Source organism: Oenanthe melanoleuca, unplaced genomic scaffold (assembly GCF_029582105.1).
Source record: "Oenanthe melanoleuca isolate GR-GAL-2019-014 unplaced genomic scaffold, OMel1.0 S118, whole genome shotgun sequence".
Classification (NCBI taxonomy): Eukaryota; Metazoa; Chordata; class Aves; order Passeriformes; family Muscicapidae; genus Oenanthe; species Oenanthe melanoleuca.
The window spans coordinates 2922-19053 of record NW_026612767.1 but is presented as its reverse complement, the minus strand read 5'-3'; the positions used below and the strand labels follow the sequence as shown (position 1 = coordinate 19053).

General features: G+C 42.4%; 1 protein-coding gene across 1 annotated transcript in view; it reads right to left on the bottom strand.

The window, feature by feature from the left end:
- Positions 1–15890, bottom strand: part of LOC130266638 (max-interacting protein 1) — a gene marked incomplete at its 5' end in the record, with an annotated part of 28477 nt that extends 12587 nt beyond the window's left edge. Inside the window, one exon of the mRNA XM_056515909.1 lies at positions 15859–15890. Coding sequence (XP_056371884.1) covers positions 15859–15890 — 32 coding nt within the window. The remainder of the gene's footprint in view (positions 1–15858) is intronic.
- Between the last annotated feature and the right edge of the window lie 242 nt (positions 15891–16132).

Here is a 16132-nt window from a genome sequence, read left to right as displayed (position 1 = left end):
AGGGAGTAGGATTGCTCTCATGTCACACTGAGTCTCTATTACCTTCCTTTTCACTCTTCTTTGACAGCACTGTTTGCTCTGCTCTGCTATCACCAGCTGCCATCCTTCAGCCTGTCCAGGCTTTGCTTCTGTCCTCTTCTCTGACCGTCTCCTGGATTGGAAACTCTTCGGAACAAGTATACAGTTGCCAAATGCACAGACATTGAAACAGGTTCCTATGACTGCACTCAAAATTCCTAAATCAAGTAGATCCCCAATAATTATACTAATGTAACACTGTGATTCTGAAGCTGAAGTGATACATTTAGGACTAACTTTATTCACAGATAACTTCTGGGCCTTTGGGTTCTGTTTGCTGCCCATCTTGAGGTTTTCTTCTTTGCACTATAGGGCTAGAAGACAAAGGCTTCATTTAAATGAATAAAACAATTTCTAAAAAAAGAGATTACCTATAATCTCATCACTTCCAAAACTAGAAAAGGTAATATCAAAAACTTTTGAATATTGATGCTCACAGTAATAAAAATTATGCCATTTTGGAAGGTGCCTCCCCCAGAATGAGCTCACAGTTGCTCGGTAACATGACTGCTCATCCTTTCATAACCCCTTTGATCTCCAGAGGCACTGATGAGACAGGGCTGCTTCAACTCAGTGGAAAAAGATCAAATGCAATAGCCTGGGCTTCACAATGAGAAGGTGACGAGAGCAGCATAGGTGGCCATCTGCCCAGCAGAGGAATGGAGTCAATCAGTGACTGGCATTTTCTCTCACCCCTTCATTTTCATACAGATCTAACACCGACCTCAGCGCCTGTCCGCCACTTTCTCTTCCCTACTCCCAGCTCCTTTATGCCATTCCTTGCAAGAAATTTAGACAGTTATTAAGAGATGTCAAATAGAAATCTGGAGCAGATTTCCCTCTGAATTTATATATTGAGGATCTCCTATTATCGATCTTGAACATTAGCCAGAAAGTATTGTAATCCCATGTGAATATAATTAACTATATCTTACTGTAGCACAAAAGACAATGTTACCAGCTAAACCTCTTTTAGGCTGAGCTGTGCTCACAACATTATGCTAAACCCAACAGCCACTGCAGGTCACAAATGCTCTACATCATGTTCCCCTTCTTACTTAAAAACACAGCTCAGGCACCACTAGTATGGCCACAGGTAGGTATCTCCTGCACAAGATCATTTGCCAACAACTTTTCAATGTGCTGCCAAGCATGCAGGTATTGCAATTTCCTGCCCTGGCCATAAGATATGGTTACAATCCTGCATTTGACTATCAGGGAACATGCAAAGTAAGCTATAAACATCAACATGCAACCCAGGCTGATTAATTATAAAGCCCAGTCTAATAAAAACTCCATCTTTGTTAAAAAGTGGTTAAAAAAATCCCCTGCTCTTTAAATAGCCAGTGGTGTCCTGTGCCCTGCTTCTCACTAATACCATTGTAATTATCCTTCTAGGGATGCACAGTGTGCTCACAGCTGCCAAGTCAGTGCAGTGTCCTCCTGCATGCTGCCAACATGCCTGCAAAGCAGCTGTGCCATTCATCAGAAACCTGCCTCCTTGCAGAGGAGGCACTAACCTGCTTTACTGCAACCTACGGATTTTCAGCTTTACTGCTAGAATTAGGTCACCAGCAAAGATAGCCAAGATTTTCCAAACTCTCTCCTGATTATTTTGTTTGGAGGTTTCCTGGCTAAGCACCATGCCTTTGAAATGAAGAGGCATTCTGGCCTCCTGCAAGGCTTCTGCAGTCAGACACTGAGAAGCAGGGATGCTCTCACTCCACAATCCTCAATGGCCTCTAAAACTGCCAGGCAATGGGAAAGTTGTCCTGCTCAGATTTACTGCCACCAGGTCCTTCCAGCCTCTCCAGAAGAAATCAGAAGATGGTGCACACCAGAAAACAGGAGTTAGCAAGGATCTGCAGAGACCCTTGAAGACCCGTGCGTGCACCTGAGCCTGGCAGACCTCGAGGTAGTGGACAGCTGCCCAGCAGGCAGCTGGAGAGCAGCCAGGGACTGCTCCGCTGCCTACAGCAGAAAGCCACCCCCGATCTACAGGGTGTCATAGCAGTAAAAGCACACACAGTACCTCAAAACCCATTTCTCTGCAATACTACTGAAAGAGACCTTGAACTTTGGTGCCTTTCAGATACAGTCAGGTTTCAAATTTGTACTTTCAATAACCAGATGAAAGAAGCAAGCATTTGCTTTATAAGGCAGACATTTGTACATTACTGAAAGAGTAAAGGATGCTATTAACTTGTTATTTGGGAAAACATATTTCTTGTTCTTAAAATGATGAGTGGGAAATTTGTCAATATCAAGAATAGATTCTGATCTGGTACTAGAAATTATTTTTGTCATCAACATAATTTTAAAATTACAAAGGTAAGCTATAGTTACTAAAAATTTTTACATCACATACATCTATTTTCTGAAGCTTACCTCATGGAAGAAAACTCCTAATGAAAAAATATTCTAAGAATGTGACCATTTGACATACTTGTTTACACAAAATCTTTTATGCCAGAAGGAAAGCATGTGCTCTTCATCTAATATCTCTTCACACTGTCAGAAATATTTAAGGAGTCATCAAATATCTACTGTACCTTTCAGGTATAGAGGGCATACATCTGGAACAAGGGAAGCAGTGCATGTAATTTCACCTTGTAAAATTATTTTAAATTTAACCTCAAACTTCCCAGGGAAAATGAATTACCAGACAAGGTCATTCTTAGATGTATGTTTGGAAAAAAAGCAGTAGGAAGGAGAACTTAAGAGATCCTAGCAGTATTTTTCCTACTGGATATGGACTTTTTGCACAGAAAAAACAGCAATACTGTATTTCAAGAGGCTAGAAGTTAGCTAACACTACATGACACATGGTTTTAACTCAAGTTACTTATACATGTTACTCAGGAGAGGAGCCTGAACAGAGCATAGGTCCCAGCACACTGACAGCAGGGGAATCATGTCCTGATCTCACACACACAGAGGTACCAGGAAAATAAAGAGTTTTTGAAAGGAGACACCAGTAAGTGTGAAAACCTTGCCTCTGTTTAGCTCTGTTTAGGTGTGATGTGCTAATACAAACTCTTTCTCAATACAGCTCTTCCAAAGAGGAGCCGAGTTTATTGCCTAGAAAATTAAAACAATATAAACTTCAGGGGAAAAGAACAACACAAACGACCTGCCTTGCCCCTTCCCTTTAACTGGGTACCTTGCTTGTATTTTCTTTCTCTCCTGCAGGAGTGTGTGAAGGCCAGGAGATGTAAGACTGCTCAAACCTCAAAGAAAGAAAACGCATGGAGCTGGATACTTGGAAACAACTTCCCTGAGCTGGAAGCAAGACAAAATGTATCTCTAACACATGCAAATTGCTCCATTTGCTTCAGTTCAACTATAGAACTTCTAGTGCTTTCAATAGGGCTCAAAAATCATTATATAAAGTACAGGATGCTCTACTTAGTGAACCTCTCATCAGCTGGAGAAGACAATTATGACCCCTGTTTGGGTCTTTCATGCCACAAATGGATACAAGTTTGATTCCCCCAAACCAAGAACAGCTGTAGTTGAGTAAACTAACAACTGCAGGAGGATTAGCTGCCTTATGCTTGCTGACCCTGTATTTTCCCACCAGGAAAATGGTTAGGACATGGCTTGTTTTGGAAAGAAACATTATTTAAAAAGACAAAAAGAGAGAGGATCTGGAACACCTACTCCTCTAGTTTGGTGGAAACTGGTTTCCACTTGCTCTGCTATCAGAGCAATATTAAGAAAATAACCACGTGACCTTGCAGAAATACCTGCAGCAGCACTACTTTATAATCACAGTCAACCCTCCCTCCTTGCACTTTTATAGTGTTTATGTCACATTCAGGGCCTCATGAACTTAGGCAAGATTCACTACTGCTTCACCATTAGATATTTTATTTTCTATGTTGCATCCCATCTTGGGATGACTCCTTGTTGGTTTCGAAAACCACTACTATTAAAAATCATAGCTAAAAAACAACAAAAAAAGATAATTTTCTCCAAACACAATTCACCTAGAGAGAGCCTGTAGTGGTTTCCTCAGCACGAGAGCCAAACTGCAAACCAGAAGGATGAACTTTTTGACTTGCTGTGCTAGCCAGGAGCTGGCAGAGCTTGCAGGCACTTCCAGGAAGGGCGAAGTAGCAAACTGGAGACGACATTTCCAGAAGCAGCAAAGGGTTATGCAGCAGGCAAGACCTTTAAATGAGAATCAGACCTGTCCACAGACAGCTTGCATGACCCCAGGTAAATCCTTCAGGAATTGAAGTGTGCACCACTTATCCACAAAATGGAGTTAATCCTAATTCCTCCATGGAGTACTGCACAGCCACAGCTACTATTGGTTTTCAGGTGCTCATGTAGCTCAGCAATGACAATGGTGTGGGAAGAGCCAAGAGACTAGGATTCTCTGGGAAGCCAATTTATCCAGCTTTCTCTGGTAGTTAATAAGGCTCAGAGTACAACATGGCCACATTTCCCAAAATGGATCAGTAACTCTTCACTACTCCATACATGCAGCAAAAATCTATCTGAGGTCTTCTCTCACCTCTGTCCCAAGAAATTCTCAAGATGGAATTTCAAAGTATAGTCATAATCAAGAAGGTAAGATGAAGGGTATATTGTTGACACTGCAATCAAGCAGTCATAAAACTTTTTTACTTCTTTAAAACCTCTAGCTTCTGATGTCCTACTGTTACTCCCATTATGGTTTAGGCCCCATAAAAAGTATACACCACAGTAGCTCAGACATCACACTATTTTAAAAAACAAACACCTATACAGGATGCTTCCTTTTCTTTCTGTTTTTTAAGTACAAAGTTTACACTGGCTCATTGGTTTTATGTGGGGGATAAGAAACATAACTGTGGGTGCTGGGGTGCCCCAAGTACCACTAGAATTGCAGGGATGATTAGAATTGGCAAGATTAATCATATTTTTCACTTTAAATAACAGAACAATAGGAAAAAAAAAAAAAAAAAAAAAGGTCATTTGAAATTAAAAAATAAAAAATCCTTCAAGAACCTTATGCAATTTGCTTTCCCTGGATGGCTGACGGAAAACACAGTCAGTGCTGTCTGCACAGACCTGGGAGCCAGCCTGGAGGGCTTATGGGAGTCCCCTGCTTGTGTACCACAGTGTTCCACTCTGACTGCTGCTGAACACTTCCAGTGTGCCCAACACACAGTACAAACCCCTTCCCATTCTGTTCTTTCCCCACCACATGTATTCTTTGCAGAGATCACCAGAAACTCCAAAAAGACACCCATGACTCCAGAGAGCCTTCACATGTTTTCCTGAAGTATATGACACTAGATATAAGATTTCGCTTCTCCTCTCCTTTTGCAATCCCTTCCCCAAAATGTATCCCCAATGTGCTTTTTTTCAGTGAACACCAAGCCTGTAAGCTGCTTTTCCAAGCCAAGAAAAGTTTAAAAGAGGTCACATCACGGAGAACAGGCTCTGCACATTTCCTAAGAGGGTCATACTACATAGAATATCCATGGGAGATAAAGTGTTACCATTCAGCTTCCCACTTTTTTTGGCATTGAAGTTGCTCTTTGGGTTAGGTGAAGTAGGAAACACATGCATTGGAAAAAGAAAAGATCAATGTTTTTTGTTCCCCACATTTGCCTATCTCAGCCAGAACTCCTCAGCATACTTTGAGGGGGTAACAGAGTGATTCTTGCTATGAAAGTTGACTGCTATATTCAGCATTTGGGACTCTTCACACTCATAGAGGCACTCAGTTTGGATACCTTTTTTTCTTTCTTTGTACAATGCTGAAATAATTTTTTTCTTAGTTGAACATTAGACAAAACTTTCTGGCAGCAATCACAGTTAATCAGGGCAATAGGCTGCACTGTTTACCTATGCAATCCTGCTCTCAAATGCTTTTAAGGCCATGCTAGATTGGCACCTGCCAGAAAAACTCTAGATGGAGCTTATCCTGCCTTGGGATGAGGGGACCAAGTGAATGCTCCACTCTCAGCTCCATCCCTGACAGAAAACTTCAGAAACCACAGAAATCTGAACACAACTTCTTGCTGTCCTTTAGGTACAGGGCCTGAGCCAGCTGCAGGGGCAGCATGTTGAGTCTCCAGAAACCACTCTGAGGTTTGACCTGGGTGGCAGAGTAGATCTGCTCCAGAGTGGCAGCTGCAGCTGGCAAAGGGCATTAATGCCATGTGTGTGGGAGCAGGCAGGCAAAGTAAAAGGGAGGGTCTTGAGGCATCTGCAAGGCACTGTTTCCATCAGCAGAGTGAGGCAGCTCCCTGCCGTGCACATTGGCAAGGAAAGAGCAGGAGCAAAGCAAACAGGATTTTGGAGGGATTGCAGGAAAAAGGAACCCCCCATCCCAACTGCTGAAACCGGCTGCACCTCAGCAAGCTTCAGTTACACAGCTGCAAACTTGGAAAAGGGCAGACAGCTCTGAGGAGCGCCAGGATCCACTCTATGAGAAACACTAGAAACAAACACAGATCAAAGGGAAACACCAAGCTGTATACACAGCTGGGGCTGTCTTCCCCTGTTAAAAAGAGAAGGGCATGTAGGTTTGAACTGCAAGCTCTTTGTGTGTGCTTGCACGTAACCGTGCATCTGGGCAAACGTGCACACTCGCCCCGCCTGGCCTCCTGACATTACCAGAGTGTGCCTAATGGATGGGATTTTCCAAGCTGTGTGGAAGATTCCCACACAGCTGGGCAAAACCTGACTGGGCAACTCACAACTCAACCCACCCCAGGGAACAAGGCCAAATAGGTGGAAATAAATGACATGGGAGATACAAAGCAGCCTCTGTTTTAGCCTCTGATTTCTACAATAAACCTGCTGCACTGCTCCTCCTTTTAAAATTACTCATTTGAACGATTTCATTGAGTTTCCAGAAGGAGTAGAACAATTCCCATCAAAGGGCTGGGCTTTTACCATGTGGAATTAGAATGAATTACCCAAATGTTCAGCAGGTTGTGTCTTTAAGTAGTACTGTAAGTTCTCTCCTGAGAGGAAAATGTGGAGGACATATCGCGCAGAACTTTCTGGGAGAGCCAAAGCAATCCCTCCTGCACAATCCAGCTCTGAGAGAAAGATGAGAGGAACACATTGCAGTAGCACATGGAAATTCTAGCAGCTTCCTGTTGTCAGGTCTTGGAACACTCTTGGCTGACCAGACTCTTCTTCAAGGCTAGTGACAGCCACAGTGGGCTCCTCACCTCTGAACCTCCCTGTTCTGTTCCTTTTCTTTCCTGGGATGCTCACAGGGAGATCTTCCCTTAGACAAATAAGCAGCAAAATCAAGTGTGGCATCAACTACATTTCCACATATCCCTTCTGATGGTTGTATGCTTTTGCCAGCCTCCACCCAAGTGGAAGGGTCCTTGCCCTTTTACTACAAACATACCCACTTAATCACAAGAAGACCAGAGTCTATCAAATGCCCTCCTTTTGTTTTCGCACTATTCACTGTCCTGGGCAGTAAGGAACCTTGGCACTGCTCCCCAAATGACTGTGCACAACTACAGCACTGTAGAGACAACCAGAAAGGAACAACAACTGCCCAAGTGAAGGAGCAAGTATTCACCCAAGAGCCATTAAGAGCTGTGCTTCTAAATGATTCAGATGCTTTTAGATATTCCACCCTGGCTCAGCAACCAGACAACTCGGAGATAACAGCCTGCACTTGACTTTGCAAGCATGACTAAATTTTGTGCAGCTGTTTACTACCTACCATGATAAAAACCACACCCTTAGCACAGGAACTATCAGTCTGGACCATGTGTGAACCCGCTGATACCTTGCACAGTCTGCTTCTATAAAAGCAATGCTGCATTTCAAACTCATGTCCTGTTTCCACTGGTGGCTTCATGAATAAGCTTTTCTGTACCAATTCTTCTTTCCCTCAGCCCCTCCTGTGCAGAAACCCTTGTACAGACAGTTACAAGATCACTCTGTAACTGCTACATCCCCTTTCCTGCCTCACCTTTTGTGAGCTGAACATGCTCATTTGCAAAATCTCCCATTCACAGCAATCTGTTCTTCATCCTGAGCCTTATAAGTACTCAACTCCCAGGCAAGAAAAAAAAAAAGATAAAAAGCATCCATGCTTTGAAAAAGCTTTACATTTTTCCCTAAATAAGTTATGTTGCTTTATGAATGTACTCTCAAAGGTAAATAATTAACAGGCAAGAGGGACAGAAAATCTTATTACACAGCTAATGGAAAGTGATGCTCAGGCAGCAGTGTACCCATGAAGTATAGCTTCAAAAGGCAGACCCTAGGCTTTCTTAATGGAACACTGGGTTGAAAACCTGACTCATGCAGGGCTTTCTCTGCATTCCTTCAGACTCAGACAAATCCAAAACCTTTATTTGAGATTCAGCCAGCATCTAACAGACTCAAGTATGTTCCACTTCTGAAAAACAGCATACTCCAATTTTGCACAGGCACAGTAAGGAACAGCCACAAAGAGCACTAGGCAGAGATGATCTGTATTTCCACACAAATTCAAACTCCCAAAGACAAAGGGAACACTGGTGGATTACACCATCTACTGCCATGTTCTGCCATGGCCCTAACATAGCCCTGTCCATGTTATCCACTTGCTTCATGTGAGGAGAATTCCTGACCCTTGGTTGCACATTGCCTATTTAATTGTTTTATGGTTTTCTTATGCACTGTTTGGAAGGAAATCTGTGAGGTCTGTTTGCCCACAGTTATACAAACGACTCGGAGTGACCAGCACCATTTGCAGTCAGGTAAGAAGCACAGCAATTGCAAGATGAAGCCCTTCTCTCCTTTCCCAGACAAGGTTGTGAACACCTGTCACACACTTGCATTTACCATCACAGCACCCAAAACTAGGAGTTAAGAGCATAATGCTGTCTCCCAAAGCAGCAGATGTGCCTACACTTTGTGTCCCTCTTCTCTTTCCTTATGGTAGAAGGTGTCATGCAGAACCTCCTGGCCCTGGCGAGCACTGAGGGGACAGAAGGGCATTGAGAGGGACACAAGGAGTGAGCATGAAGTTTTGAAGGAAGGTGGCATAGGGGAAACTTGTGTGAAGGAGAGAAAAGGCAAGCAACCAGCTGGAGGTGTGGATCAATGAAGCAAAGGACTGGGTCAATGCAAACTTGTCCCTGCTCCTTTTCTTTATCCAGGCACCAGCTCTATGCATGTTTTTGCTTCTCACCTGGCAGAGGTCACACCAGGAGACATCTGGGAGCATCTCACTCTTCCCATCTTCCCTTGGAATATAAGGTTAGAGGTTATCAAAGCTATCATACTTTGGTAAAAACGAGCCACATACAGAAAAGGGAACAAGAGCATATTTCCTTCATTTCCTATCCCACTTCTTTTGGTTATTACAAGTCTGCATGGGCTACATTATTACGTGTACCAGATATAGATCAACACACACAACTCCAACTCAAGAGTATAAGGTCCTGATATTTGTCGTGATCTATCTGAAAATTATATTCTTATTACCTCATCTTCTCTACAGCAGAAATTCCCAGCTGGCTTTCAGCTAGCAATGTTTTCAGGCCCACAAGCAATATTAGTCACTTGAACAAGAAAAGTCGCTGCATCAGGATTGCTGGTTCTCAGCACCTCAAAGAACACTCTGGAAAAAAAAATGCAAGCCTGCAAAGTCTCCAGAGATCCATTTAGGAGAGAGCTGGTAAGTACAGAGCCATGACAGGACTGAAAATGGAGCCAGGAAAGGCTGAATGCCTGACTTCCCACCTGGGGCCAGAGGTCCAAGCTCACTGATTACAGAAAGCATTTGCCCAGTCTTTAACACTTTTTTAGGACAACCATAAATACACAGAACTAGAGAGGGTTCAGCCTGAAAGAAAACTATCTGAAGATGCAAGTTTGGGAAGAGATTCAGGAACCACAGTTGGCAATGATGCACTCCAAATCAGCCTGGTGAGCTCTGATTTGGTGCAGAGACCTGACTGCAGAAGAATGTTTCTTTCGAAGATGGGGGTTTCCTCTCAAGTCTCTCTTCTGGGAGGTAGGATGATGAAAGGATTCTCAGCATCAGACCATTATGACAAGGCCAAGCAGATTGTGCTGACAGCTCTTTCTACACCATGGGAGAAAAACATATCACAAAGTGCCCCAAACATGTCTTAGTTAAGAAGGGTTTTTTGATAAATATCTGTTTCTGAAAAATGGCTTATAACAGTGATTTTATTGTGCAACATTGTTGAAACAAAAACATTTTTCTGTGTGACAGTTTATCCAAAATTGTAGTATTGCTCTTTTTTCTCTTCTTTCTTCCACAGCTATTAGATTCCTAAGGGAGGTGCAGAAATCTGGGAGCAGAAAGGATGATAGGCATGCATACATTCTTCACTGCACCATTTTGAATAAAAAAATAAATCATATTGAAACTTGAAATTCCTATATGAGCAGTACTAAAGGACTTGCAATAAAATGTGGATCATTTTGTTTCCTTCAAGTCTTGGCATGGAGACTAACCGTCCCTCTGCAGCAGCCGTACTCAGAGTTCAGAATGTTCAGCAACCTAGCCAATGTGAAACAAAGCCTTTGCAGACTTTCAGTTGTAACTGAATCAAAATGCTGCTTCTGCCCAAGGAGACACTTTGAGCACACGTGGTGGTCAGCCTTCCCCAGTGTTACATCAGTGACTGGAGAGTTCTCAGAGCAGTGGAAAGAAATAGCAAAAGGCAGACTGACACTAAATAACACTGGCTGAGCCTGAACGTATCCAGAAAGAACAGCTCTCTGACAGCTTTACTCCAAAAACCACCAGCTTCACCCTATCCAGGTTAAGGAAAAACAGGAACAGCACTGTAAAAGTTATCCAGATCTCCTAAAACAGAAACATGCTACAGCTCTGTTGAAAATTGTTAGTCCCAGCCGAAAACAGCATCTGTCATCTGAACAACAGAGTTGAAGACAGCTAACTACCTCCAGCTCTTGTTCCACACTGGCCTTGGAGACAGAAGAGTTTAGCTACAGTTCCCACAAGGAGCAAGTTGGATGAGTGCATGCTCTGACCTTTGGATGTGTCAAAGAAAGATGCATGCTCAGCTGTGTTGGACACGGTTTGACTGCTGCAAGGAACATCACAGATTCCAAGTTTTATTAATGAGGAAAACAATACGTACTGTCAACGTTTGCTACATGTAGTTAGCATGAAAACAAAGGCCACTCCAGAGAACAAATGAAATTTGCTGGATTAGTTTCTTGGTCCAGCTCTCCTGATAAATAGCACTGAACTCAACACCACATTGATTAGTTGGTTCAAGACAAACACTGATCAGGTTGCCTTGGCAAGTATATATAGCACTACAAAAGCACAATCATCTTTGTCTATTCAGAGTAGCAAGGATTCACCATACTTTCATTTCCCTTCCCCCTATCTTTCCCAGCCTAGCTCTATTTAAAAGCCCTACCTTAAATGCTTTTCCTAAGACACACTCAGAGCCCTTGTTCTAAACAAACAGAACCAAATGGTGCAAATGCTGCAGAGGCTCAGAAGGCCCCCATGTTTCAGTGCAAGCTGACCCAGGTCATAGTTCTCTCCTAAGCATTCAGAAGGGTTTTTTCTTTATCTTATCCTCTACCTCAGATAGGCACCTGAGCACAACAGTCAGCTCTGAGTGAGAAACCGCCTTGGAGAACCACTTTGCAATAAACAGTCTCTCACGTCAGAGAAAGAATGAGTGAGGAACCACTGAAGATGGAGGATTCTGGTAGAGTCAGGCTAAAAACCACAGTATTTGATCCTTGCTATGTGTTTGTCTTCTTTGCTTCTGATCCTCTCAAAAGATATCAAAGAGAAAGCACTCTGTGCTTTCACACGAAACAAACTTTTAGCAACTTGGTTTAGAAGTCTGTCTCCTTTAGACTTTTTCCTTTTTCTTTCTAAATTATGTACTTTTTCAGAGTCACAAATTCTGCAAGATCTTCAGAAAATTCTATTTTCAATGACCCCTAGGTCTCTTTACCTCCTTGGATCTATCTTTTGTTTGAACTGAATTATTGTTACCGTAAGAAAAATACGCTTTCATAACTCCTTCTCTACACAATTACTCAGCTTTGTTTTCCTTCCTTCTGCTGTATTACAAAGCAATCATCATCAAAACCTAATAGAGCAATGTATGTTATACAGAAAAATGTTGGGATTTTTTTTAAAAGCTTCTAATTTTTATTTTTTAAATCAGATCAATAGCATTACAAAACTCTTTATTGCTACGTCAAGAGACACAACTTTTCCGACAGACACCACCACTGTGTCGGTCTACCAGAACTGCCACTTCACAGAGCAGCAGGAAATCACCTCAGAGCTGTGTGTCTTCCCTTAATACCACACTGACCACATCCTCCTAACAATGCCATGTGTCTAAAATGTTCACAGACAACAGCTAACACCACTATCTGTATAACACACAACATTTACCTTTAGCCCAAATTTCATTTGTTACCCTTTTTTGAGAAAATGTTACATTTGCAAAATTCATCTTTCAGTCACAGCTTTATCTTGCTTTTTTCAGCAAATGATGAAGTGTTGCTTACACATCAGGTTTTTTGGTAGGCTGTTAAAGGACTAAAAAGTATCATTTTAGTTATATATTGCAGCAGAGGAGAAGAATGCTGGTTTCTTGTTTAAATGCAAGCTATGACTCATCCTGAGCAGAGATAAACTAAAACACATACCCATTAAATAAAATTTTTCAGTGTGAGGATTAATGACAGATAATAAGTATAAATTAACTTTAATCTTTTACAACAAACAAAGTCCCTTATATAAATGTCACTGCAATCTTTTCAAATAAAAAAAACCCAAATCAAAGCCAGAAGAGGAGTCATTTAAATATTACAGCTAATGTTTGGTACCAAATCAAACAGCTCCTTAGCAGAACCAGTGGAGTGTGCTGGACTGAAATATTTTCAAGCAGTAGATCTTTAAAAATTGCCTTAATATTTTTAAATACATTTTTAGGGGGTTTTCTACATTAAAGGGGTACAATTAAAACATCATCAGCTCTGCAATACCGAGTCCAAGTTAAATCACATATTCAAAAAGGAGAAGAGCATTTTGTTTTACTAATATTCTCTTGCTACTGCTTGAAACAAACTCTGCATAATTGTCGAATGGGTTAAACCAAAATTTAACTGAACATAAAAAGACTGCTGTTCACAGACAAGAAGGGAAAAAAACAGAGTCAGAGACCTAATAGTGGACAATTTTGAAAATTATAGTGTATGTCAATAATAGAGATAACAGTGAGATTCAGAAAGAATAATCTCAAATAATAGGGAAAATGAGCACCTGTCAGCCACAAAGCCATTAGTATCAGGGCTTTTATATTTACAACAGTTAAGCCTGGAGACACTGACAAACTTAACAACACAGCAAATAAAACATGGAGCTGGGGAACACAGGGAACAATCCCCCTCACTCAGAAAACACTGCTGTGGAGTTTGAAAATAAATGCTTCCAGTATGAAACTCACTGTCCAAATCACTGGTAATGAACACTGCAAACACAGCGTCCAGCTGGGTTTGCAGATGTGAGTAGCTGATCAAGCCATAGCATCTGCATCGAGGGACAGACAATCCCAAACCAGGAACAGGAAATCAGACTCCTGACCAAAGTTCCCAGATATAGGAGTTTGCCTGTACAGAGCACCCAATGTGATCAAATGTGTGCCCTTCCCACAAGGATGAAAACCAAAGGCTTGTAAAACCATGTCTGAGACAGACCTGGAATACAGTGCCCCGGAATGGGAAGCCCTGGAGGAAAGACCTTGCTGAGAAGGCTGATGGTTAGGAATCTTCAGCATGGAGCAGGTGGGGACTAAGGAGAATAACAGACAAAAGGAGAGGAAGAGAGATATTACACCAACTGAGAATGGAAGGACAAATTCTGCAGCAATCAAACATCTCAATATTCAGTAAAAGGTGGCATAAAGGGAAGCTCAAGTAATAACGCTCCTCTCACAAGTAACACTTCTCGTGATACTTCAACAGTCAATCCTTATGGTATCCCCACCTCAGATTATATCACAATAATTATAATATTATGTCCTCAGTTAAAGACAGGGAATCAGGCAGAAACTTTCTCAACTCACAAAGACAACAGGTACCAGCACATCCCAACCCCAACAGCCCACAGGAGTCCTCAGCTGGACTGGCTGCTAAGATCTCACCCACACAGAATTTGAAGTTTTGCCACCTGCCCTCAGGCTAGAAGAAGATGATCACATATCCATGCAAACCTGGCCAATGTGATAGGACCAGGCTGGTACAGGGAAAGATGGAGACAGCTCTGCTCTAAAGCTGCATGGAGTGCAAGCAGCATTTGCACTAACAATTAGATATGCAAATAAGCACATTGAAGATTAGTGACGGTTTCTCCATGACTGTTGTCATGGAGAAAAAAGCACCTTCAGTTCTGGGTCAGACCCAAGGACTGCATTTTCTTTCCCTCACTGGTAAATAGAACCAGAGAGAACACTGGAAAACCCAGCAGCCAACACACCTCAACACGGCTCAACCTGGGACTGGAGAGGCTGAAGCTCAGGGAGCAACATAGCCCAAAAATAAAAGCCCTCCCTGCATCAACCCAAATAGACAAGACCATGGCAACTCTGGAGATACTCAAAAATACCAGGAGGCAGAAGCATAGGCTGGAAGAAAACACTCACACCACACAAAGGCCAAGCTGCTTCCCTAGTTGCTGCTAGGGAGAGGCAGATGTGGGGGAAACTGAGGGCAACACAATTCATGAGGTACTCAGCTCCAACTCCCTTGAAGCCACATGGGAAGATCTTGTCTGAATGAAAATACACACTTGGCTCAAAGCTCTGTGTGTCTTTGGCCATCCTCACAGTCCTCCCATCCCTTGTTAAATGATGGCTGCTAAGAGAGAAGAGGAGGCAATCAACCTATTTAGACTCAGCTTTCCTTCCCACCCTGGGGGTTCCTTCATAAGAGCAGCTGGCTGGAGCACTGCCTTTGTTACAGCAGCCACAAAAAACACAGACACCCACCCTCAGCCCCCCTAAAATCCCACAGAAGAGCCAAGATAAGTTTATAATGGAAACCCTGACACAACCTTAACTATAGCATCCTGAATGGAAGGCGATAATCTGATCTGTGTGTGAACTAGCACCCCTTGTCTCAATGGTATTTATCTTACTTTAACTCCTGTTACAAAAGGGTTGAGTCACATAGCAGAGACAGCCAAGTAACAAAACTGCAGGGCTTGCTAAAACGCCAGAATCAAGGATAAACAGGCACAATCCTAGAACAGGTTAGGAAAGTCTCCACAGGAGTGCTGGTAGTCAGACCTGTGAGCCTCTGGACAATGGTATTTTCTTCTGTGCTACAAAGACTATCACAGCCAGTGCAGGGGTGGGGGGAGAGGGTGCAGAGCACAGGGCTCTGCCCCTCGGTTCATGGTAACACATAGTACCCAGAGCCCAAGAAACCTGATCCCGTAGCAACCTCATGTATGGAAAGTGCCCCAATCAGATTTCACTGTGTCAGGAGAAGAACAGTATTTACTCTGCATACAGATTAGTCACAAAACTGGGTCACTTCTTGCCTTTTCAGAGAAAGAGGAAAAAAAAAAAAAAACTACCAAAAACAAAGCTGCTTTTTCAGATCTTTTTATGTGTTTCTCCCAACTTTTAAAATTACATGATGCAGTGTGGTCACTCACAGATGTCTAAGCTGATCAAACAGCACCTGCATGGGTAAGGTCAAAGCACATTACTCTCACAAGGCCTACATTTTTTAGAATTCAACTCATTAGCTACTTACCGGTTCTTTTCTAGTTCATTGTGCGTAGACCTGGAAGATAAAAAAAAAAAAAAAAAATTGGATTAGCCACCTCTGACCTCTGAGAACCAAAATTTAACTCCTGCAAGCTGTACAAATCCCCATTGGCACATCACAGTGCAAAGCCAACCAACTACATACATTAAGATCTATAACCTCAACCTGCTTGTTGACAAGAAGTTCCTTCCCTCCAGTGCAAAAGCTGGTACCCTTACTGCTAAAGAAAATGTTCCCTAGAGACTTAAATGCAAACAAA